The 24,488-nt window shown below is 41.3% G+C and overlaps 1 protein-coding gene and 1 long non-coding RNA gene across 2 annotated transcripts in view; one reads left to right on the top strand and one right to left on the bottom strand.

Annotated features, from left to right (window-relative positions):
- Window positions 1–403: 403 nt before the first annotated feature.
- Window positions 404–9,252, bottom strand: LOC121400718. The gene is made up of 2 exons (XR_005965933.1): window positions 7,439–9,252; window positions 404–659 (listed from the first exon to the last, which is right to left on the bottom strand). It is a non-coding gene; the product is annotated as an uncharacterized LOC121400718 (long non-coding RNA).
- Window positions 9,253–9,490: 238 nt separating this feature from the next.
- rsf1.S (remodeling and spacing factor 1 S homeolog) overlaps window positions 9,491–24,488 on the top strand; it is a 44,615-nt gene continuing 29,617 nt past the window's right edge. The window contains exons 1-2 of the mRNA XM_018250374.2: window positions 9,491–9,827; window positions 23,427–23,518. Coding sequence (XP_018105863.1) covers window positions 9,656–9,827; window positions 23,427–23,518 — 264 coding nt within the window. The 5' untranslated portion in view covers window positions 9,491–9,655. The remainder of the gene's footprint in view (window positions 9,828–23,426; window positions 23,519–24,488) is intronic.

Genomic DNA, 24,488 nt, shown 5'->3' with positions numbered 1-24,488 from the left:
GCTGCTGTGTAGCCATGGGGGCAGCCATTCAAGCACAGGATACACAGTAGATAACAGATAAATACTACTATAGTTTATATAAACAAGCTGCTGTGTAGCCATGGGGGCAGACATTCAAGCACAGGATACACAGAATGGCTGCCCCAAGACAGCTTGTTTATATAAACTATAGTAGAGTTTCTGAAGCAAATACTGTACATCAGTTTTTCCAGTGCAGGACAGTAGCACATTATATTAGGCCACATACTACATGTACTGGTATGTTTCCACTAGAGGGCATTGTAACAAAAAGTTTTTTTTTTTACTAACAGAATTCTGTACTTTCATCCATCAAGGTCTAAAGAAGAAGAAATGAGTGCAGGTTTGGGAGATGCTTGGGTAACACACCACATCACACCATGGCTACCATTTCAGACTCAAGCCTTTAATATCACAGCAAGGCATCGTATCACTGCAACAGATGTAAATTCAGACATCACTCTCTGCAACCCAACATGCTCTGTTCCCAGGCTTTTTGGATCAGCAGGTTGAATGAAAAACTCCCCCAACTCTGGCGCCTTGTGAAGCCAAACAGTTATACTCCTTCACCGCCTTCTCTGTTTGGAAGACCAGGGCACGATACCTTGTGTTTTGATATATTCCAGGGTAGCGGCTGGGACCTAAGAAAGTGCAGCAGGGATAACAACACTGAAATAAGGGGAATCATTTCAACAATATTTTAATTTGTGATGGCAAAACATTAAATAAATGGCATATTTATAAAACTCTGCTTTTGTCCTTACTGGTGATGCCATGAACTTCTGTACTGTTAATAAGAATGAATTGTGTTACAACAGCTCCACCTGCTGGTCAGTTTCCCACCAGTCTGACCACCAAGTAGTCAAGGAAGTTGTCAGGAGAAAGAAAGAGGCTGCTCTGATGTTCTTCTGCTTAGGAAAGATGAGAGAAAGGTTTCTAATTATCTATCATAACATTGTCTTTGAATGCTATTTATAATTTTGCTATATAAGTATGGCCTTAGGGCCATGGCTAATAGGGAGATTTGTTGTTCACAAAAAAAAACCCATGACTGTGGGCAAGAAAGCTCCAGAAAATGCTTCTCCACGGCAATAATTGAAATTGCGGTAAAACCTATGGGTCGATTCCTTCCATACGAGGCAACTTCATGTGACTATGAAAGAATGAACATCGGCCATCACCCTAATATGGCACAGAGAGACATTCCAACGGTGGCAACTATGCTACATATAAGAGCTTATCATCTGATAGGGAAGAATAATCCCAATAAAATGTATTTGGAGGGACTTTGCTCAGCGTGGGTTAAAGGAATTGTTAAGTGTAAAAATAAAAACTGGGTAAATAGATAGGCTGTGCAAAATAAAAAATGTTTCTAATATAATTAGTTAGGCAAAAATGTAATGTTTAAAGGCTGGAGTGACTGGATGTGTAACATAATAGCCAGAACACTACTTCCTGCTTTTCAGCTCTCTTGCTTTCCACTGATTGGTTACCAGGTGTTGACTGCAGCATATATGCAAGAGCTAATATGCCATTGAATAAGCTTAAAACCACTAGACTATACTTTTGGCTATCTGCCAAAAGCCAGAAACTGTGTATATTTTTTTGGCTGTTCAGTGCAGGAGATCAAACGGAAAGTCGGGACATTCCAGTACAAATGCGGGACTGCGGGTTGAGCTGTCAAAAGCGGGACTGTCCTGCTCAAAACGGGACAGTTGGGAGGTACTGTATGTTTCATTTTTGGCTAACTATATAAGAAACATTTTTATATTTTGCACAGCCTATCTATTTACCCAGTTTTTATTTTTACAGTTTGAACAATTCCTTTAAAGAAATGTAAATGGAGCGGAGAACAGAGAAAGACTGCAGTAATATGAAGAGGAAGCTCTGTGACAAATTGTTCACGTTTCATGTACAGAAGAAACCGCTGATGTGGTTAAGTCTTATCTGCTCTCTCATTTATCCAGGGGAAAGGAGGACAGAGATGCAGGGGCTGGAACACAAGCAATAAACCTTCAGACCATGGCCAATGCTGGCGGCTCACAAATGACTGCACTCAGAGTGCAATGGCAGATAAAGGCCAGATGTAATCGCTATAGACGGCAGGCAAAATGGCCATGCAGTGACTGGCATTGCTGCAGTTTGTATCCTACATGGAGATCTCTGCATTCCACGGAGCTCTAGGGTCAGCCTACATTATGTCTGATTCTGTGCATGTGAAAATATGGGAAAAAATAAGCTTTAGAATCGGGTAGATATAATCAAATGGCCAGCTCATTGCAGTCTTTTGTACAATATTTTCATTTAGAGCTATAAAACCAGTACCACAATAAGACTGAAAAGAAAACAGCGCAGATGATTCCCAAATACTGTATGTTATTATTATACTGGCTGTATTGATTTTTTAGTTTATTCTGCTCCAGCAAGAGCTCTTATCTCCCCCACCCGCACTGCCCTGCCCAATCACATCTGAGCCTCTATGGTCAGAAGAACTGATCCCACTTTTTGTACTGTAAGATAAGGCTTCTGATATTGTGCTTCTTTTATGCGTCAGACCAGATAGAGTCCTGTAGCGGGTCGGGTACCCACGGGTTACGTGCAAAGAAAGCCGACACCCTGCGGAATGAGGGTAGGATTTTCAGGTGCGGGTATAGATGCGGATCTGCAGGTTGCGGGTAGGGATTTGGATTCGGTTCGGTATTCGGCCAGGATTCGTCCGTTTTCAGCAGGATTCAGATTCGGCCAAATCCTTGTCCCTGACTGAACCAAATCCGAATCCTTAAAATCATCAAAACAAGGAAGTAAAAAAATTTTTGTGCGCGCCTCTCTTTTACCTCCCTCACTGAATTGCATATTCAAATAAGGGTTTGGATTCAGATCGGTATCCTTTCTCAAAGGGTAAGGGGGTTCGGCCGAATCCAAAATAATGGATTCGGTGCATCCCTAGTTGCAGGTCTCATCTAAATTTATCTCATGTTATGTTAATTGTTTATATTTTACTCCTTTTAAAGTTTTACAAAACACATTTTCCTCCCTGCCCACTTTGATGATGTCACTTCCGGATTGCAGCAACACCACTTCTTGTTTGATGCTGGTCGGTGGGTTGCGGATAAGGCAGTTGCAGGTCCGGGTCAGGTATCGGATCAAAGTGGGTAAATATGCGGGGTACGGGTTCCAGTCTTAGAAATTGGTTCTGTGCAGGACTCTAACACCAGATATGAAATACAAGCAAAATTAAGCCTTATAAACAGCACTGCCTTAATACAACAAATGAGATTTTAACGCTCACATGAAGCGTTTTGTAACTGTTGAATATATGTTATATACACTTTTTTAACCATTTGAAGCTCATGTCACATTTATTTTAGGGTAGGCTCATTGTTATTTTGCTTCCTTGGACATTTTTAATAATAAGTGGCCACTTCCAGCAATTTCACCATCACTTATAAAGACATACTGTATATATGTATGTAGCCGCCTTATTTTACTTGACGTATGTGTAAATATGTTAACGAATGTAGCACACCCGTGGGTGGGCCTGAGATGTGTGGAAGTAATGTGACTTGCTGTCAGTGTATTCTGTACACCCTTGGGCTGTGGGCACCTCCCTGCAACTCCCAGAAAATTGTGTGTGTGCCACTTTAAAGGAGAATTCAACCCTGTATAAAAAAAAATAATTTTCAAAAATCTGCCCCTTTATGTCACTTGTCTTGACATGAGCTGCATTTTGCAAAGCCTTGAATCTGTGGCATACTCTTCTAAGCCTTTGGAGTGGCACAGAATTCACTGGCAGATGGAAGGAAAACTATACCCCCTAAACAATGCAGGTCTCTATAAAAAGATATAACATAAAACAGCTCATATGTAAAACCCTGCTTCATGTAAATAAGCCATTTTCATAATAAAATATTTTTCTAGTAGTATGTGCCATTGGTTAATCATAAATAGAAAATTGCCATTTTAAAAAATAAGGGCCGCCCCCTGGGATCGTAGGATTCACAGTGCACACAAACAAACAAACCATACGTTAGGTCACATGAGCCAATTAACAGACAGATTTCTGTTATTTGCTTCCACACTTCTTCCTGTTACAGTTAGAGCTGCAGTATTACTGGTCAGGTGATCTCTGAGGCAGCACACAGACCATCACAAAATTGTGGCTTACGGCAAGAGATGTAAAAGGGCAATATTTACTTAAATATATAATCCAGTTTGGTGTCATTCTTTAATATGTCACTTAATTTGATATAATTTGCTTAAGTATTCATTTTGGGGGTAAGGTTTTCCTTTAACAGAGGAGTGTTTTCTACTGCACAAGTGCTCAGCTTCAGTCTGCAGGAGCCCATCAGTACAGGTTTTACATTTTACACTGTCTGAGCACAGGAAAATAAAAGCAACCAGTGGAAAAGCTATTATTACAGACACACTGCTATAAAAGCACCTGTGCTCAGAGGAGAAGAGATCCTTTTATACAAAGTGAGTGGTTCCTTCCATTAGAGCACAGCTGTGCCTTTAGGAGAGGCGCTGTAGCAATGGGTATGCATGGACAGATAACAAGTTGGGTAATTCTGAAGAACACAAAAAAGGAGGAGCCAAATAAATGTTCCATGGTGGTGTATAGATACACTAAAGTACAAAATTTTCGCCTGCAAAGGCTTTGTCACACTTCACGAGGCGCAAATTCCCCACCACTATGCTAATTCACTAAAATGCGAAATTGCATCTTGGCAGCCATATGCTGGCAAAGTTTCGCTAGCGTTAATTCGTCAGCACGAGCTTTTCATAGTGAACTTTCGCTAACATTTGTTTCACAAATGTGGCATGGCCCTCAAATGGTTAAGAAAGCTTAAAAAAATGTTTAATAGTTACAACTTTTAAAGACAATCCTGCTTTAAAATATGAAAAAACAGCGTTTTTTAAAATAATTTTCGTGAGTTTTCAGCATACAGGATATGATGTCACTGACATGAAGTGATTGTGTTAAAAAAAGGCTTTAGTTCCTCACATTTTTATGCAATCTTTTCGTTCAACCTACTGAATTAAACCTGAAAGTCTGCAGTTCAACTGCATCTGAGTTGTTTTATTTAAAATGTAATGTGGTAATGTACAGAATAAAAATTTGAAAAAAAAAGTTGTCTCTGTCCAAATATTTATGGACCTAACTGTATGTCCTTTCAGCCTGTGGACTGATTGGGTGGAGATCATACATGGTTGACACATGTATGGCTGCATTTTTAGTGTCACTTTCTAATATGCAAATACATGCAATAATTACATACCGTATATACTCGAGTATAAGCCGACCCGAGTATAAGCCGAGGTACCTAATTTTACCTACGAAAACTGGGAAAACTTATTGACTCTAGTATAAGCCTAGACACAACTACAGCCCTGTCTCCCAGATGCGCACATTCTGCCAAAGCGACCCCCCCAGCGATCAACCGGACTTCTTTGCAAAGTTGATGGTGACAGAGAATTGCCAAATGGATTACTGTGTGCATTGTCCCACTGTCCCACTACCATGTGCAGAGGGTGCTGTTTGATATTGCCATCACTGTTAATCTTTCGTATAACCAACAGAGGGCGCTGTGTGATATTACAGTCACTGTTATTCTTTCATATAACCAACAGAGGGTGCTGTGTGATATTGCAGTCACTGTTAATCTTTCATATAACCAACAGAGGGCGCACTGATATTCTTTCATACAACCAACAGATGGCGCTGTGTGATATTGCAGTCACTGTTATTCTTTCATACAACCAACAGATGGCACTGTGTGATATTGCAGTCACTGTTATTCTTTCATATAACCAACAGATGGCGCTGTGTGATATTGCAGTCACTGTTATTCTTTAGTATAACCAACAGAGGGCGCACTGTTATTCTTTCATATAACCAACAAAGGGCATTGTGGGATATTGCAGTCTCTCCCCAAGTGTACTGTTGGTATAGGAATGATTAAAAGTGACTGCAATCTCAGCTACTTGGGTCGTACCGCTGACCCGAGTATAAGCCGAGGTAGACTTTTTCAGCACATTTTGAATGCTGAAAAACTCGGCTTATACTCGGGTATATACGGTATGTGGTCTTAAAGTTGTTGTTTATTTTTCATAAATATTATAAACAACTGATTTATCATCTGGAAACGGTTTATCCAGAAAGCTTCAAAATACAGCTTTGTTGTATTCTGTTTATGCTTTTTACTTCTCAGTCATGCAGCATTTGGAATTGATATGTGGCAGGCATTAAAGAAGTGATGTGACCGTATGCATCAGCCCAGCATAGGGTTGCCACCTTTTAAAATAATCTTTACCGGCAGGTGGAGGGGCGGGGTTAAAAGGGCAGGCCGTGACGATAATGGGGCGGGCCATGACACGCTATTGGCTGGCCGGGTCGTGACATCAAAGGGGGTTGAGCCAAATGCGTGAATTTGGCAAGAAGCCCAGGGAAAAAAGGTACGTTTGGAGCAGGCTGTGGGCAGGCCACTGGCTTTTTTTAGGTGTATTACAAATTTACCGGCAGCTACATTGCCGGTAAATTTGTAATACCGACCCCAGCTGGTGTTTTACCGGCTAGGCCGGTAAAATACCGGCCGGGTGGCAACACTAGCCCAGCAGCATAATAGGTGTATTCTTCTACAGTGGTTGGCTGCAGATAATCAAAACATACAAGATTTAAACTGTACCTATTTAAAAAAAAGTGTATGTAACAAATATAACTTGCTGCTAAGAATATCATGAGTCAATCCCTCAGCTCAGCAGAATTCCAGGCTGGAAAGAGGCACAATAAAAAGGAAAAAAGTTTAAAAACTACAAACTAGGAATGCTCCGAATCCACTATTTGGGATTGGGCCGAATCCTTTGTTAAAGATTCGGACGAATACCGAACCAGAGCCTAATTTGCATATGGAAATTTTTTTTTTCCCTTTCCACCCCTAATTTGCATATACAATTAGGATTCAGGCACAAGAATGCAGCCGAATCCGAATGAAAAAGGCCAAATCCCAACCAAACCCAATCCTGGATTCGATGCATCCCTACCATATGCAATAAAAATTAAGACTAATTGCAAATAGTCTAGGAATAGAAGTGTCCACTATTTGGGATCACACCGAATCCACAAATCCTTTGTTAAAGATTCGGCCGAATACCGAACCAGAGCCTAATTTGCATATGGAAAAAGCAGGGAAAAATTGTTTACTTCATTGATTTATGATGAAAAGTCACATTGATTTCCCTTTCCGCCCCTAATTTGCATATACAATTTAGGATTCGATTCGTCCAGGCACAAGGATGCGGACGAATCCTGATGTAAAAGGCCAAATCCCAAAACGAATACTGGATTCGGTGCATCCCAATCACAAATATAAAACTGAAGACTAATTGCAAATAGTGTAGGAATAAAAGTGTCTTATTTTACATCCGTTCTCCAGTCCCATGTCCTGCTGCCACCTGGCCAGACCTTGCAGTCCTTATAAACGTGCCCTCCAACCTTCATGCTGCCCCAGGAGATATGGGAAATTTCAGAAGTCACATCTCTACGCAGAGCCTACAAAACAAATTCAGCAGAACTTGCAGATTATCTTTGTAGCCTAAAAATAAATGAAGCCATACAATGATTTGCATATTATTGTACAGATGTGTGTAACTTGCCGGCATTATGTAACTAAACAATGATGAGTGGCCATAGCTATCCATGTCGCTCTGCATTCAAGCACTGGCAGCAGCATAACTTGGTCTCAGATTAAAGATATGGATTTTAATCAGTTTATCAGCACATTCATTTAGTATAAGGGCAGGACTACGCGGCCAATTTCCCAGCGATCCAACGCGCTGCGCAAAATTGAAGGCATCAAGGCGGATGCGACGGAAACAAGGTAAGTAATGGCAGTGTCGGATCATGTCGCACTTGGATGCACTATGATCATATGATCTAATCTCATTTCGGAGGAAAATTCAGAAAAGTGGCCTTAAGATTAAACTGGTGTAACAGGTTTGTTTATGCATAAAATTACAATTTTTGGTTAAAGCCAAATTATGCAAAACGTCTTTTTTTAAAAATGGAGCATCACTATTGTGCCAAGGCCAAGTGTATTCCAAAGCAAAATATGCTTAAATGTCACCAAAGCCTACATCATCTTTAAACTGTCATTTTTTAAATGGAAACCTATGCAGAGAAGTACGCCACACACATCAATTGAGGTGCAAGAACAGTAAGTAGCCTTTCATAAATTGCCAGGTTTGCGTCCGATTCAATCGGAAAGGATATGCTTTAATCCAAGACTATATTGCTATCATGCAGTCACACAATACAACTGTTAGGGATGCACCAAATCCACTATTTTGAATTTGGAACAACTTCCTGAATCCAGGGGCGATTCTGGCCATTTTGTCTCCCTTTGTTCTGCCACGCCCCCCCATCTTCACGGCGCAGGAGAGGCTCGCGGCATCCATGTCGCTAGTGCAGAGAGCGGAAGAGCTGAATTTCCGAGTTGAAAAAAACTGAAATTTGGCTCTTAGTTACCAGGAGCGGCATTTTTGCTACCCCTGGCAACCAGTGGGCGCTGCCGTCTGAGTTGATTTTCTGAAGATTCAGCCGAATACTGAACACGAACCCTTATTTGCATGTGCCAGGCACAATCATTCGGCCGTATCCGAACGCTGCTGAAAAAGGCCAAAAGCCTGGAGAGAGTGTATTCCTATTAATTGTACACCACAGCCTCACTTGCATAAAAGCAAATAAAACTGCTAGAGTTACAATAAGAAGCGATCACGTGTCCACTGAAGAGACTGGGCTCAGTCAGCTCTATAAATAACCAGCACCACTGAAGGAGAAAGGAGTTGGAACCTTGGCACCAAACAATCCTACAGGCAGAAAAGAATAAAGAAACATCTGAACAGCCTTCAGTACAGCGGCAGAAAAAGACAGCCAAAGCCACAGATTATTCCCTCTTGTGAAGAAATACCATTAGCAATCACCACAGCAGAGCCGCACCGTCCCACAGGTACTGCTCAACTGCGTCAGGAACCCGCAGCCACTTGCCTTATCTATCACAACCAGCAGCAGCTCCCATTGGTTGACAGACGCGTCCACAACGCCCCTTCTTGGCTATTGGCCAATATAATTGTAGCCACGCCCCACCGGGCCAGGCACAGCGGGAGGCGGGAACAAAATGCGATTTTAAACATTTCCTCAGGGTTTGATTCTAATGTTGCAGTAATGGTGGCGGGGCTGCGATGAGCTGGAAGCAGTGGGCCACATCGCTCGCTTTAGTGTAACTGTAACGTTTATTTGTGACATTTGTAAACTGCGAATAAAGTTTTTAAAGAAAAAAAAAAGCCACATCGCCTTTTGTTGTGTTTCCTACCCCGTAGTCTGCAATGAGATTGCGTTGGGGGGGGAGTGGCCATAGAGAGGAATGGGACGGACCGTGTCCCGCGGCATTGTGGGATACGAAGGCCGCCGGGGAGGAAGCGTTATCGCCAGGGAACCCTTTCGGTTTCTCGGATTCTCCGCTTAGCTGTGGCGCCTGGGTGCGCGCGCACGACAAAAGAGCTTGAAGAAAACGCGCGCGCGCGCGCTCTGTTCGCTCCCCCCCTTTCCCCCTCCTCCTTCCCTCCCCCTCCAGAGTCCAAGATGGCGGAGGCTGGTGAGGAGGCACAGGCTTCCCCGGTAGTTCCCTGTTCGGTGGGCTCCTGGCCGGATTTCGCCGTGGTCTGCTCGTTCCTGGAGCGCTATGGGAGTTCCCTGGACCTGCCCGAGCTCACCTTCCCGGAGCTGGAGGAGGCGCTGGAAGAGACCGGGGCAGGTGAGGAGGAGGAGGAGCATGAGGGGCCCGGGGCTGCTTGTTGTGATGAGAGAGATGCCATGAGGATTCATTGCTCCCTCACGTTGTCCTTATTACTCCCCATTTCCTTCCCAAACTGCGGGTGACTCTACATACGCCATCATGGCTTCCCTCTGCCTCCCCTACTTCACTAACCTCCCCTCAGTGATGGGGCTTCACCTACTCTCTGTCCATTCAATATGGGGCTTCTGGGAAATGTAGTCCAACCTCAGGACTTGGGGACCATGCAACAAACAAAACACAGCAGTAGTTATTAGTCAATGGGGAAAGCCACCCCTAAACTGCTTATTTGCTTAAAGAGGTTGTTCACCTTTAAATTACCTTTTAGTAGGAAATTTTAGAGAGGGATATTCTGAGACAATTTGCAATTGGTGCTCATTTTTTATTTCCTGTGGTTTTTGAGTTATTTAGCCTTTTACTCAGCAGCTTTCCATTTTCAGCAATCTGGTTGCTAGGGTCCAAATTACCCTAGCAACCATGCATTGATTTGAATAAGATATTGGAATAGGAGAAGGCTGGATAGAAAGGTGAGTAATAAAAAGTAACAATACATTTGTAGCCTTACAGAGCGATTGTTTTTTTAGATGGGGTCAGTGACCCCGTTTGAAAGCTGGAAAGAATCAGAAGATGAAGGTAAATAATTGAAAAAAACGATATAAAATGAATAATGAAGGCCAATTGCAAAGTGTCTTAGAATGAGCCATTCTATAACATACTAAAAGTTAACTTAAAGAAGAAGGAAAGCTACCAAAGCAGTTTATTGCCAATAGATTAGCCACAATAGTGCAAGCTATAACACTATATTTATTCTGCAGAATGCTTTATCATACCTGAGTAAACCGCTCTAGAAGCTCTCTGTTAGTTTAGGATAGCAGCTGCCATATTAGCTTGGTGTGACATCACTTTCTTCCTGAGTTTCTCCCTGCTCACTCATAGCTCTGGGCTCAGATTACAGCAGGGAGGGGAAGAGGAGCAAACTGAGCATGCTCAAGCCCTAGCCCTGGAGGTTTAAGTTGAAAACAGGAAGTCTGATACAGAAGCCCATGAGTACACAATAGAAGGAAAGAAATGTGATGTTTCTTTTAAAAGAGGGCTCTGAGCTTTGAGGGTTTACTGGTGTATAGTAAAAATATAGACCTTTCTGATAAAGCTTACTTAGTTTTAGCCTTTCCTTCTAGGCTTTCCAACCTCCACTGGATATTGTCTCTGATCTTGAAGTTATTTGTAAATATAATTGGCAAGGAACTCAAAATCAATCCCTTGCCAATCTCTGCACCAGCCTCTTGAAACCTTGTAGCATTACTTGCTGCAGATCTGTTCATCAGCTGCTTTCTGCTACATTGTTTCAGGACAGATGCTGCTCTCAGTAAGTTTACACAGAACTTTAAAACTGTTGAATATATGATGTAAAATAAATTCATTATGCAAAAAAAAAAAGCAGTTCTGGTGAGGAGTTCTACAGTCTGGCACAATCACACACCCCTTCATTCATTATCTAAAGTGAGATGTCTTTGGACTTCTCTAACCTACAGTTGCCACTATTCTAATTCTAACACAGCAGCTTGTGCATCACGTGGGCTGTAATGAAGGTTGTCAGGGTGTAATTTGGCATCTGTAGAGTTGCAGGGCAGCATTTGTTGTGCTTCACATTTAAACTAACATCAATGCAGCCAATTCTATTCTGAAAAAAATGCACTTGCCCTTTTTTTTGTTGTTTGCGTGTTTTTATTTAGCAGCTCCTCAGTATAAGTAATGAAGTAATAGCATTGTGGCCTCGCATTGCCTACTGTGGTCAATGACCCTCAGCAACCAGATTCCAGTTGCAAACTGGAGAGAGTCTGAAGAAGGCAGGTCATTCAAAAACTATAAACAAAAGAGACCAATTGAAAAGTTGCAGCTTTGTCTGGGATGTAGGTGGTTATTGTGTGTTTGCTATTGTCATGTAATATCAATTGAGGTTTGATGGGTAAGGGGTAAAAAATGATCACTGGTGTCCATCCTATTTTTTTTCAAGTCTGTTATGTGCTTGTATTTGTTATTCTCTCACTGACATTAACTATTGCCAGGCATGTTGTTGGTCTCTCAGACTCTCCCTCTCAGACTCTCCCTCTCTTAGACTCTCCCTCTCTTAGACTCTCCCTCTCTTAGACTCTCCCTCTCTTAGACTCTCCCTCTCTTAGACTCTCCCTCTCTTAGACTCTCCCTCTCTTAGACTCTCCTCTCTTAGACTCTCCCTCTCTTAGACTCTCCCTCTCTTAGACTCTCCCTCTCTTAGACTCTCCCTCTCTTAGACTCTCCCTCTCTTAGACTCTCCCTCTCTTAGACTCTCCCTCTCTTAGACTCTCCCTCTCTTAGACTCTCCCTCTCTTAGACTCTCCCTCTCTTAGACTCTCCCTCTCTTAGACTCTCCCTCTCTTAGACTCTCCCTCTCTTAGACTCTCCTCTCTTAGACTCTCCTCTCTTAGACTCTCCCTCTCTTAGACTCTCCCTCTCTTAGACTCTCCTCTCTTAGCTCTCTCTTCATCTCCTCTTAGACTCTCCTCTCTTAGACTCTCTCTCTCTCTCTCTCTCTCTTAGACTCTCTCTCTCTCTTAGACTCTCTTTCTCTCTTTCTCTCTTAGACTCTCTCTCTCTTAGACTCTCTCTCTCTCTCTCTTAGACTCTCTCTCTCGCTTAGACTCTCACTCTCTCTCTCTCTCTTAGACTCTCTCTCTTAGACTCTCTCTCTTAGACTCTCTCTCTCTCTTAGACTCTCTCTCTCTCTTAGACTCTCTCTCTCTCTTAGACTCTCTCTCTCTCTTAGACTCTCTCTCTCTCTTAGACTCTCTCTCTCTCTTAGACTCTCTCTCTCTCTTAGACTCTCTCTCTCTCTTAGACTCTCTCTCTCTCTTAGACTCTCTCTCTCTCTTAGACTCTCTCTCTCTCTCTTAGACTCTCTCTCTCTCTCTTAGACTCTCTCTCTCTTAGACTCTCTCTCTCTCTTAGACTCTCTCTCTCTCTAGACTCTGCTCTCTCTTAGAACCTCTCTCTCTCTCTTTAGACCTCTCTCTCTCCTCTCTCTTAAGACTCTCTCTCTCTCTCTTAGACTCTCTCTCTCTCTCTCCTCTCTTAGACTCTCTCTCTCTTAGACTCTCTCTCTCTCTCTCTCTTAGACTCTCTCTCTCTCTTAGACTCTCTCTCTCTCTCTCTCTTAGACTCTCTCTCTCTTAGACTCTCTCTCTCTCTCTCTCTTAGACTCTCTCTCTCTCTCTCTTAGACTCTCTCTCTCTCTCTTAGACTCTCTCTCTCTCTCTTAGACTCTCTCTCTTAGACTCTCTCTCTCTCTCTCTCTTAGACTCTCTCTCTCTCTCTCACAGACTCTCTGTCTCTCTCTGACTCTCTCTCTCAGACTCTCTCTCTCTCTCTTAGACTCTCTCTCTCTCTCTCTCTCTCTTAGACTCCTCTCTCTCTCTCTCTTTAGACTCTCTCTCTCTCTCTTAGACTCTCTCTCTCTCTCTCTTAGACTCTCTTTCTCTCTCTTAGACTCTCTCTCTCTCTCTCTCTTAGACTCTCTCTCTCTCTTAGACACTCTCTCTCTCTCTCTCTTAGACTCTCTCTCTCTCTTAGACTCTCTCTCTCTCTTAGACTCTCTTTCTCTCTCTTAGACTCTCTTTCTCTCTCTTAGACTCTCTTTCTCTCTCTTAGACTCTCTCTCTCTCTCTCTCTTAGACTCTCTCTCTCTCTCTCTCTCTCTCTCTTAGGACTCTCTCTCTCTCTCTTAGACTCTCTCTCTCTCTCTTAGACTCTCTCTCTCTCTCTTAGACTCTCTCTCTTAGACTCTCTCTCTCTCTCTCTCTTAGACTCTCTCTCTCTCTTAGACTCTCTCTCTCTCTCTCTCTCTCTCTTAGACTCTCTCTCTCTTAGACTCTCTCTCTCTCTCTCTTAGACTCTCTCTCTCTTAGACTCTCTCTCTCTTAGACTCTCTCTCTCTTAGACTCTCTCTCACTCTCTCTTAGACTCTCTCTCACTCTCTCTTAGACTCTCTCTCACTCTCTCTTAGACTCTCTCTCTCTCTCTCTTAGACTCTCTCTCTCTCTCTTAGACTCTCTCTCTCTCTCTTAGACTCTCTCTCTCTTAGACTCTTTCTCTCTCTCTCTCTCTCTTAGACTCTCTCTATGTGAAACACAGTGACATCTGTTGTGTCAGTAAAGTCATATTTTGTTAGTTGGTGCTCCAGCTAATCTGATGGTTTGATAAAAGACAGCAAAGTGTGACTAACAGCACAGGTTGGGCAGATTTTTACTACAGCGCTACCTGCATACCAATATTGTTTTAGTTGTTTCATATTTCTGCACTGCTGTTTTGTGACATGTAATTAATTATCCCTAAACAGATAAAAAGGAAAATTGCTGTTGAATGGTTTCATTTACTGAGGGTTTTTTTGTGCTAAGGGCCCTTGTTGTGTTTTGAATGCCCCCTTGGGTCGATGGCACCGGGTGTAGTTTTTGCCATTTTGCCTGTCTCATTGCTCTAATGTGGCAAAAACCTGCCAGGCAAAGTGCCATGACACATCTGCCAGTTGCTCTTATTATGCCCGATTGTGTGTTTTGTCTGCGAAAACCTAAATGCCACCCACGCCATTGGTTCAATAGGACATTGGATATTTTGATGATGCCTTTTTACTGCAAGTATGACATTTCTGGGTGTTGCATTGTTCTGTAACACACCAAAAAACAAATAAATACTGGAATATATGCCTCCCAAACTCTAGAATCTAGATAGGTTATTTTGTCATTATTTTATTACATTTTATACACTGATACTGAGTCTGTTACATTGTTGCAGTAAGTGGACACTTTTACCTCCTCCTCCTAGTACTTCTTAGTATTTGTAACATAGTTTATGCACATTGGAAACTTATTCTTTGATACTTTGTGAGCTGTCATTCAATAGAAAAAAGGAGCACTGGTGTATAACATACATTAAAGGGCACCTATCACAGCCAAAATCAAACACATATTAACAATCTGACCAGTACAAGCTAAACACGTTTAATCAAACTACATATATAGTTTTTTGAAAAAACTGCAGGTTTTAAAAAAAATCCCTTAGGGCTCTTACACATGAGCGTTTTTACCTGCGCTCCCCTGCGTTCCGTTTTTTGGCGTTCAGCCGCAGGGGAGCGCAGGAATAGACGCATTTAATTATTTCAAATGGGGCTGTACTCACACAGGCGCATGTAGGCGCCGAACGCAGGAAAAATACAGCATGTTGCGTCTCAACCTGCGTTCGGCGCCTACATGCGCCTGTGTGAGTACAGCCCCATTTGAAATAATTAAATGCGTCTATTCCTGCGCTCCCCTGCGGCTGAACGCCGAAAAACGGAACGCAGGGGAGCGCAGGTAAAAACGCTCATGTGTTAGAGCCCTTACTTTGTCAAATGGGTTCTTGGAGGCCATACTGTGACTATAACAGAGACTCTTATATGCAAATTTCAGGAGCATGCTCAGATTGTAACACTGCTTTGACTATTCTACCCAGAATGCCTTGTTTTAGTAAACTCCTCCACTAGAAGTATCAGGAGATTTCCCTATCTTGTCCCCTGCTGGTAAAGTCATTATGCAAATGAAGGACACACAGTAACTTCCAGCAGGTGGCAGCACTACTGAACAGCAGCTAACACACAGGTTTGGCTGATTTGAAAATAGCTTAGAAGGGTTGATAAGCAACAAGGAATTTCAACTGAGCATGTGCGAGATTTCAGAGCTACAGTTGGCTGGGAAGATATAGGTAGGAGGAGCCAGTGAAATCCAAGATGGCTGCCTCAGCTAGAACTGCAGGGGAGATAGGGGAGATCTTGCAGAAGGAATAGTGAGCTGATCATTTACATTATACAAACAATTCTAACTTTTAAAAATCAGATTTCTTGAACTTTCACATAGTGTATTTACTTAGTAAATGATTTTGGTCATGATTGGTGCCCTTTAAATAAGTAAACCTTTAAAATAAGTGTAAAATGGATAAGGGGGGCTATTCTAAGCACTTTTGCAATGTACATTCATTATTTATTCTTTTTTTCATTCCAAGATATTAAGGGATACATGTACTGTTAATATGAATGAATTTTGTTACAACAGCGCCACCTGCTGGTCAGTTTCCCACCAGTCTGACCACCAAGTAGTCAAGGAAGTTGTCAGGAGAAAGAAAGAGGCTGCTCTGATGTTCTTCTGCTTAGCCGAAGAACATTAGAAGACTCAATTTTACATTCACTTATTTTAAAGGTTTACTTGTCCTTTAAGAAGATAGCAGTATCTAATATCTATTTGCAGTTTTTTTTTTTCACTGACTGTGTCCCACTGTGGTTTTACAGTAGCATTACAATTGTAGATTAGGAGCAGCTTTGGAAGAGGCAGTGAAGGGGGAAGAAAAATTTTCTCCCGGGCAATGGTTTTCTACTACAAGCGAAAAACAATTTCATATATCTCACAGCTAGTATTTGAGCTGTAGTTTCCCTGCAGATAGCAACAGCCAAATTCCCTTAAAATGTGCATTTCTTATGTATTCTCTTTCTGCAGTTTTGTGTTGTATGTTAGAATGTTACTAGTAAATCACCTGTGAATTCTTTTTGGCAGCTAACCCCTCCAGGTGATGGACCCCAACTCTTGGGGCTATAATATGTGGAAATATTGGGCTTAGAAAACTAAGCAACAGCTTTTCCCAGTGGTGATTGACATTGCTGGTGGGAAAGCATTTTTTAGGAGATTAGTTGGCTGTGTAGTAGACTCATGTGGCATCACTGATTTAATAGTCAAATGGTGCATGGAATGGTTTTGTTCTTTAAAGATGCCCCAGTAGCTCCCCATCTTCTTTTCTGCTGATTCACTGCACATGCTCTGTGCTGCTGTCACTTACTGAGCTTAGGGACCCACTCACAATATACAGTACACATAGAATAGAAATGTCACAATATAAGGCTGATTAGTAACTAATACACATAATTACTACATGGCAGCACAGAAACCAGTGCAATTAGCATCAGAATTTAATAATCAGCAAACCTGTAGCATCATCTTATATTACAGACCAACCTAATTTACTGCTGGATAATTTGCAGAATTAAATAAATGTGTAGCCTTACAGAGCATTTGTTTTTTTAGATGGGGTCAGTGACCCCCATTTGAAAGCTGGAAAGAGTCAGGAGAAAGCATGTAATTAAAAAAACTAAAAACAATAAATAATGAAGACCGATTGAAAAGTTAGTTTGAATTGGCCATTCTATAAAAGTTAATTTAAAGGGCAACCGTTGCCAAAATATATAATCCCCAACCAAATGTATGGGCTAGCCTCACCTTTGGTTGGGGTTTATATATTTTGGCAGCAAGTTTCCTTTAAAGGTGGACTGCCCCTTTAATAAAAGATAAGCTGTTTAAAGGGCAACTAGAACTTTAAAAAAGGTATATATGATGCTACTATCCGCAATCTCTATGGTTACATTTTTGATCTTAAATAACATGATTTACAAGGTTACCTTTTCAAAAGCTTATAGGTCTGTGTCATTTATTTATAAGGGAGCTCAAGAAGACCACTCCCCCTATCCTGCAGGGCTGATAACTAATAAGTTCTGATGGTGACTGCCCTGAATTATCTGCAGCTGTGTAGGGCATACTGAACATAGTAATAGCTGCAGATAAACTAGGGTAGCCTGATACAGTGCTTGTTAGTTATCAACCCTGCAGCATGAAGGTTTTATTTTGGTATAAATGAGAACTAAAGTGCAGCAAATGCTACACCAATGCCATTTAGCAGTAAAGATCTGTGTTTCCGAAGATGCCCCAGTAGCTCCCCATCTTCTTTTCTGCTGATTCACTGCACATGCTCTGTGCTGCTGTCACTTACTGAGCTTAGGGACCGACTTGCCGGATATAGTACAGGTATGGGACCTGTTATCCAGAATACTCGGTTCCTGGGGTTTTCTGGATAATGGATCTTTCTGTAGTTTGGATCATCATACTTTGTCTACTAGAAAATCATCTAAACCTTAAATAAACCCAATAGGCTGGTTTTGCTTCCAATAAGGATTACTTATATCTCAGTTGGGATCAAGTTTAGACTTGAGTTCCCCTTTAAGAGCACAATTTGAGAATAGGAGATGGTACTACCCAGTTATACACTTAGATTAAAGGCAAGTTAGTCATTGAGAGCTTGACATATTCAGACTGTGGGACTTACGTTAATTATAAGTCATGAGCATCTCAAAGTACATTGACTGGAAAGAGGCTTATCCACCAAGATGAACAATTTCCATTCACCTTATTCATGGTAAGAGGCAGGATGAGCAGATTAAGTGCAGAACTGGAGAAGACGTCTTCCTAATGTAGGAAAGGGCCCCAGGGGCCAAACATGATACGAGCTGCAGAATGTTAACGTGATACGAGTTGCGCCGAGATGCGTTTTCATGGCCAGATTATCATAACAACCCCATGATAACATTTACACATGCGCTCAGCATAAACCTGCTACAGGTTGTGCTTGATCTAATCTCACAGGGAATGAGAAGTCCAGACACAGCCTTGTATTTCGTTTGCAGAGCAGGCACTGGTTTTAAAAGGGATTCTGTTTCTGACTTACTTTTTAGTTCTAAATTACAGTTCACATGTGAAATAATTCAATCTACTATTTAAAATGTTATTCTTGAACCAACAAATGTATTTTTTTAGCTGTAATATTGCTGTGGAGGCTCCATCTCAGTGTTTCGTGTGATTCTAGGCTTTGAGAAGGAACCAGCACTTCAGGATGGAACTGCTTTGAGACAGCTGTTGTTTCTTCAATTCCCATTGTATTATACCACGACTTGGGTCGTGCTCCCTATCTAGTGGTAGACATGAGAATAGCACCCAAGCGGTCAAAAAGCATGGGTTTTCAGTTTTGTTGCTATTCTCATGTCTACCACAAGGTGGGGCTAATGCAAACAAATCCTTTAGCAGAAGTTACATAACCCTTATATATATAATTTTAATCTAAAATCCTGATATCCACAGTAGTGTCAGATAGCTTCTGTCTGGTTAGCTGCCGATTGTTCTGTTGTTAGGCTGCTTGGGGGGAAGGTAGGTCTTTACTCCAACTTGCAGTACAACAGTAAAGAGTGATTGAAGTTTATCACTGCACAAGTCACATGACTGGGGGCTCCTGGGAAACTAACAATATGCCAGATTTCAAGATAATGATAATGTAAAAGTATCAGGCAAATTCTTTTATGGCAAAATTATAACTAGCATTCAAAGATAATGTCTTGGTGGATTTTCTGGTGTAAGTATCTCTGAGTCTTCTAGAAAATCATATAAACATTAAATAAACCCAATAGGCTGGTTTTGCCTCCAATAAGGATTAATTATATCTTAGTTGGGATCAAGTACAAGTTACTGTTTTATTATTACACAGAAAATGGAAATCAATTTTCACTTTTTCAAATTGTTTTCATTATATGGGAGACAGCCATAATTCAGAGCTTTCTGCATAACAGGTTTCCAGATAACAAATCCCATACCTGTATTTGCATAATGAAAATTGTGATTCTTAGCTTTTTTCCCATATACAGGTATGGGACCTGTTATCCAGAATGCTCGGGCCTGGGGTTTTCCGGATAACAGTTCTTTCCATAATTTGGATCTTCATACCAAAAGTCTACTTGAAAATCATGTAAACATTAAATAAACCCAATAGGCGGGTTTTGCTTCCAATAAGGATTAATTATATCTTAGTTGGGATCAAATACAAGTTACTGTTTTTTTAAAAGTTGTTATTTGATTATAATCGAGTCTATGGGAGACTTTCCAGCTTACAAATGGGGGTCACTGACCCCATCTAAAAACAAATGCTCTGTAAGGCTACACATTTAGAGGCACATCTATCAATATTCTAATATTGAATTCATGTGAGCTTTTTTTAAACTTGCATGAATTTGATTTTACTCTAAATTTGAATATTCTATTATTTATTATAAAAATCGAATATCTTAAACTCCGACTAATTTTACAGAATCCAAAACTTGAATCAAATTTAATCAAACTCGATTTCGAGTTTTTTCTCCGCAAAAAAACTTGAATGTCAGGAAGGCTGCAAACATCTCCAAATTTCTCGCTGGACCTCTGCCACCTAAAACCTGGCTAATTACTGTATAAATCAATGGGAGAGGTCCAGCGAGCAATTTGGAGATGTTTGCAGATGAATTCAATTTGAATTCTTAAAGGGTCAGACTTTGATAAATCAAGTTTGGATAATTCCCTAGACGAATTTGACAGTTTTGACAGTAAAAAAAAGTCAATTTTTTAATTCGAAAGGGTGTGATCACCTTCCAAACACTTGGGTTCAGTTGTTTTTAGATTATTTCCCAGAAATAGACTTTTTTCAATTACTTTCCATTAGTTATTTTTTTACTGTTTTTCCAAAATCTAAGTTTAAAGTTCGTGTCTCTGGTGTTTGAGTCTGGCAGCTCAGTAATTCAGGCGCAGACTCTGAACTGTTACAATTTTGCAACATTTAGTTGATCCATTTCTCAGCAGCATCTCTGGAGTATTAGTAACTATTGTATCAATTCTAACAGCTGCCTGTAATGAAACCCAGAGATTCTGCTCAGCAGGGACAAAGATAAGAAACGTACCAACTAAATGTATCAATTTAGAACCGTTTACACAGGGTCGGTGACCCCGCTCCCCCTCTCAGAGCAGCTTTAGAAAGGTAAATAAAATGACACTTTCTACTTCAATATTAGAAAAACGGTGACACATAGAAAATGGAAAGTAATTGGAAAATGTCTTTATTTCTGGTGATCTATCTGAAAACAACTAGTTGTTTGAAGATGAACAACCCCTTTAATAAAGCTGCCCCTTATTGTTCTAGCTACGTTTTATTACTTGCCTTCTATTCATATTCCAGTTTATTATTCAAATCATTGCATGGTTGCTGGGGTAATTTGGACCCTAGCAACAAGATTGCGGGAATTGCAAACCGGAGAGCAGCTAAATAAAAAGTTAAATAACTTAAAAAAACGCATATAATAAAAAAAATCAAAACCAATTGCAAATTGTCTCTCTGCATGATACTAAAAGTTATCTAAGAGTTGAAGAACCCCCTTTAAATAACCCCAATAGACTGGTTTTGATTCCAAAAAGGATTAATTAAAGGGATCCTGTCATCGCAAAACATGTTTTTTCCAAAACGCATCAGTTAATAGTACTGCTCCAGCAGAATTCTGCACTGAAATCCATTTCTCAAAAGAGCAATCAGATTTTTTTTTTATATTTAATTTTGAAATCTGACATGGGCTAGACATTTTGTCAATTTCCCAGCTGCCCCTGGTCATGTGACTTGAACTCAAAGGTGAACAACCGCTTTCAAGGTAGGGAGATCCAAATTACAGAAAGACCCCATACCCGGAAAACCCCCGGTCCTGAGCATTCTGGATCCCATACCTGTATTATTGGATGTGCAGGGTGGTAGAGACTTTAAAACCATTAGTTTCAGTCTAACTGTAGCATAACTTGTATTGAGCACCTGTTTATTCTGTTTAGCACTCGAGAAAAGGGGGACCTCTAAGTGGGCCTATGCACCCACATTTTCTTATATGAGAATAAAGTAAGCAATGTACACAGCGTTCCTAGTTCTTCTGTCCCATTATTATTATTATTTTTTTAGCATTAAATTTAAATTCTAAAACATGTTTGTCCTTCTAGGGTCGAAGCAATTTTATTGAATGCACCTGTATCTCTTTCAGAATTAACAATCAATTTGTGCCAATTTGGAGCAAAGGCTCCAAAAATAAGTATCGTTTCCATCCATATTTCTTAGATACATAACTGTGATCCTTCCACTTCAAAGCTCCCAGGTTTTGCCCACCTCTCTCTCTCTCTCTCTCTCTCTCTCTCTCTCTCTCTCTCTCTCTCTCTCTCTCTCTCTCTCTCTCTCTCCCTGTTTCCTAGGAACTCTTAATAGAGGCCTCTCAGCCAGAACAGAAAGCTTTGTGTTGAGATGCAGGGATTGTGTGTGCTTCCTACTTGCCCGTTCTATTTATTTCACTGAGTCGAGTCACTGAGTTGCACAGAATGATTAGGGTGCAGGAGAGGTAGCACCTCTATGTGCTGTATCTTTCTCAGTGGGCTCTCGGTTTCTGACATTACAGATATAACATAAGGAGGAACATAGGAAGAAAATAAGCCTGCAGTTTATTTAAAGCTGTATTGTGATTGCTGGCAATAAACTGTGGTCGTTTTGAGCCTGGGAGTAGAAGCAGAAGTTCCCAAATCCTAGCTTGTCCTAGCAAAGTCCAGTTTATACAATTGGCTTAGATTAAACAACAAGTGAGGACACGGGAAGGCCCAAAGTGGTATGCTGCATATGATCAATTAAAGGAGACCTAAAGCTTAATTAAAGAAGCAGCTAGAAATATTGTAAATTGTTTTTTTGTGCTTCTGTACCAACCCACGGCAACCACAACCCTTTAGCAGTAAAGATCTGTGTCTCCAAAGATGCCCCAGTAGCTCCCCGTCTTCTTTTCTGCTGATTCACTGCACATGCTCTGTGCTGCTGTCACTTACTGAGCTTAGGGAGCCACTCACAATATACAGTACACATAGAATAGAAAATGTCACAATATAAGGCTGATTAGTAATTAATACACATAATTACTACATGGCAGCACAGAAACCAGTGCAATTAGCATCAGAATTGAATAATCAGCAAACCTGTAGCATCAGCTTATATTACAGCCAGGGAAGCTCATTTTCTGCTGGATAATTAGTGACGAGCCCTAAGCTTAGCTTCTCAACAGCCAATCAGAGCCCACTGAGCATGTGAGTGTCACAGACACTTTCCAAGATGGTGACCCCCTGTGACAAGTTTGAAGTCCTGGATCATTGCTGCTATTGACAAGCTCAAACTTTAGCCTCGTGCAATAAGTTCACTATATAAAACATGGCAGTTTTAGGGTTTAGTTCTCCTTTAAAGGGGATCTATCACAAAAATGAAAATTTAATATAAGCTTCACCTCACTGAAATAAGACACTGAATGCTGTACTGTTTAAGAAATAATCAAGTTACTCTTTCTCGCTTTCCACAACGTGTCACACTTCATGCTGAGGTCTGGGTCAGATCTTGATTGACAGGTAGGAAACATTTGAGAAAGGTTTCTAATTTTATTCCTAAGCGGAAGAACATCAGAGCAGCCTCTTTCTCCTGACAACTTCCTTGACTACTTGGTGGTCAGACTGGTGGGAAACTGACCAGCAGGTGGCGCTTTTGTAACAAAATTCATTCATATTAACAGTACATGTATCCCTTAATATCTTGGAATGAAAAAAGAATAAATAATGAATGTACATTGCAAAAGTGCTTAGAATGTCACCTTCATCAATTTTACATTCACTTATTTTAAGGGTTTACTGATCCTTTAACAGTTCTTAGTAGCAGCTTGTAGAAAAACTTGTATCAATTGCACTGATGTTGGAACAAGTATCTTGGATGTTGGAACGATCTTAAATGATATGATAATTATATTCATTCTTATTCTTTTTTTTTTTTTTTTTTTAGTCGCAAAGCCATTGGTGGAACTACATTTGAAACTGTTGAGGAAAATTGGCAAATCAGTCACAATAGATAGATGGGAAAAGTACTTAATCAAGGTACTGTATATTTTACTATGATAAGTAATCTATATGTTGATTTCTGTGATTTATCATTTTGGTTTTACGCAACATCGCCAAACGAGCGGATCTCCCTCCGATATGCCCACCTTGAGGTGGGCAATATCGGGCAGATCCGATCGTGGGCCCTAGGGCCCAACGATCGGATCCCAGCATTCTCAAACGGGCGGTCGGATCGCGGGACCGCATCAACGAACAGATGCGGCCGCGATCCGACGGGATTTTTAAACCCATCCGATCGAGATCTGGCGGACTTTCGGCCAGATCTCGATCGGGGAAGCCCGTCGGGGGGCCCCCATACGCGGGCCAATAAGCTGCCGACACAGTCTGTCGGCAGCTTTTATCGGCCCGTGTATGGCCACCTTTAGGGCAGAGACACACGGTCAGATTCGTGGAGATTAGTTGCCTGGAGACAAATCTCCTCTTCTTCGGGGCGACTAATCTCCCCGAATTGGCATTCCCTGCCTTCTGTGGCTAGAATGTAAATCGCCGGTGGGATAGAATTCAGAGCGTTTCGTTTTCCAAAGTCGCCCGAAGTTTCCTTGTGAGGCAACTTCAGAAAACGAAGCACTCAGAGTGCCATCCCGCCGTCGATTTACATTCTAGCCAGCGGAAAGGCAATTCGGGGAGATTAGTCGCCCCGAAGAAGGGGAGATTTGTCGCCGGGCGTCTAATCTCCCAGAATCTGACCGTTTCTCCATATTACGAAAAGACCCATTATCCGGAAAGCCCCAGGTCCCGAGCATTCTGAATACTAGGTCCCATACCTGTATACTGATGAGATATGTGCGCGTGATAAGTTACTCCCTCGTTCACTGCTGTCTTTCTATTAAACACTGAATCCAGGATTCGGTTCCGGATTCTGCCAAGATTCTGCGTTTTTCAGCAGGATTCGGCTGAATCCTTCTGCCTGGCTGAACCGAATTTGAATTTGCATATGCAAATTAGG

This window comes from Xenopus laevis, chromosome 2S (assembly GCF_017654675.1).
Source record: "Xenopus laevis strain J_2021 chromosome 2S, Xenopus_laevis_v10.1, whole genome shotgun sequence".
Lineage (NCBI taxonomy): Eukaryota > Metazoa > Chordata > Amphibia > Anura > Pipidae > Xenopus > Xenopus laevis.
The sequence above is the reverse complement of the archived record's forward strand: the minus strand, read 5'-3'. Positions and strand labels throughout refer to the sequence as shown.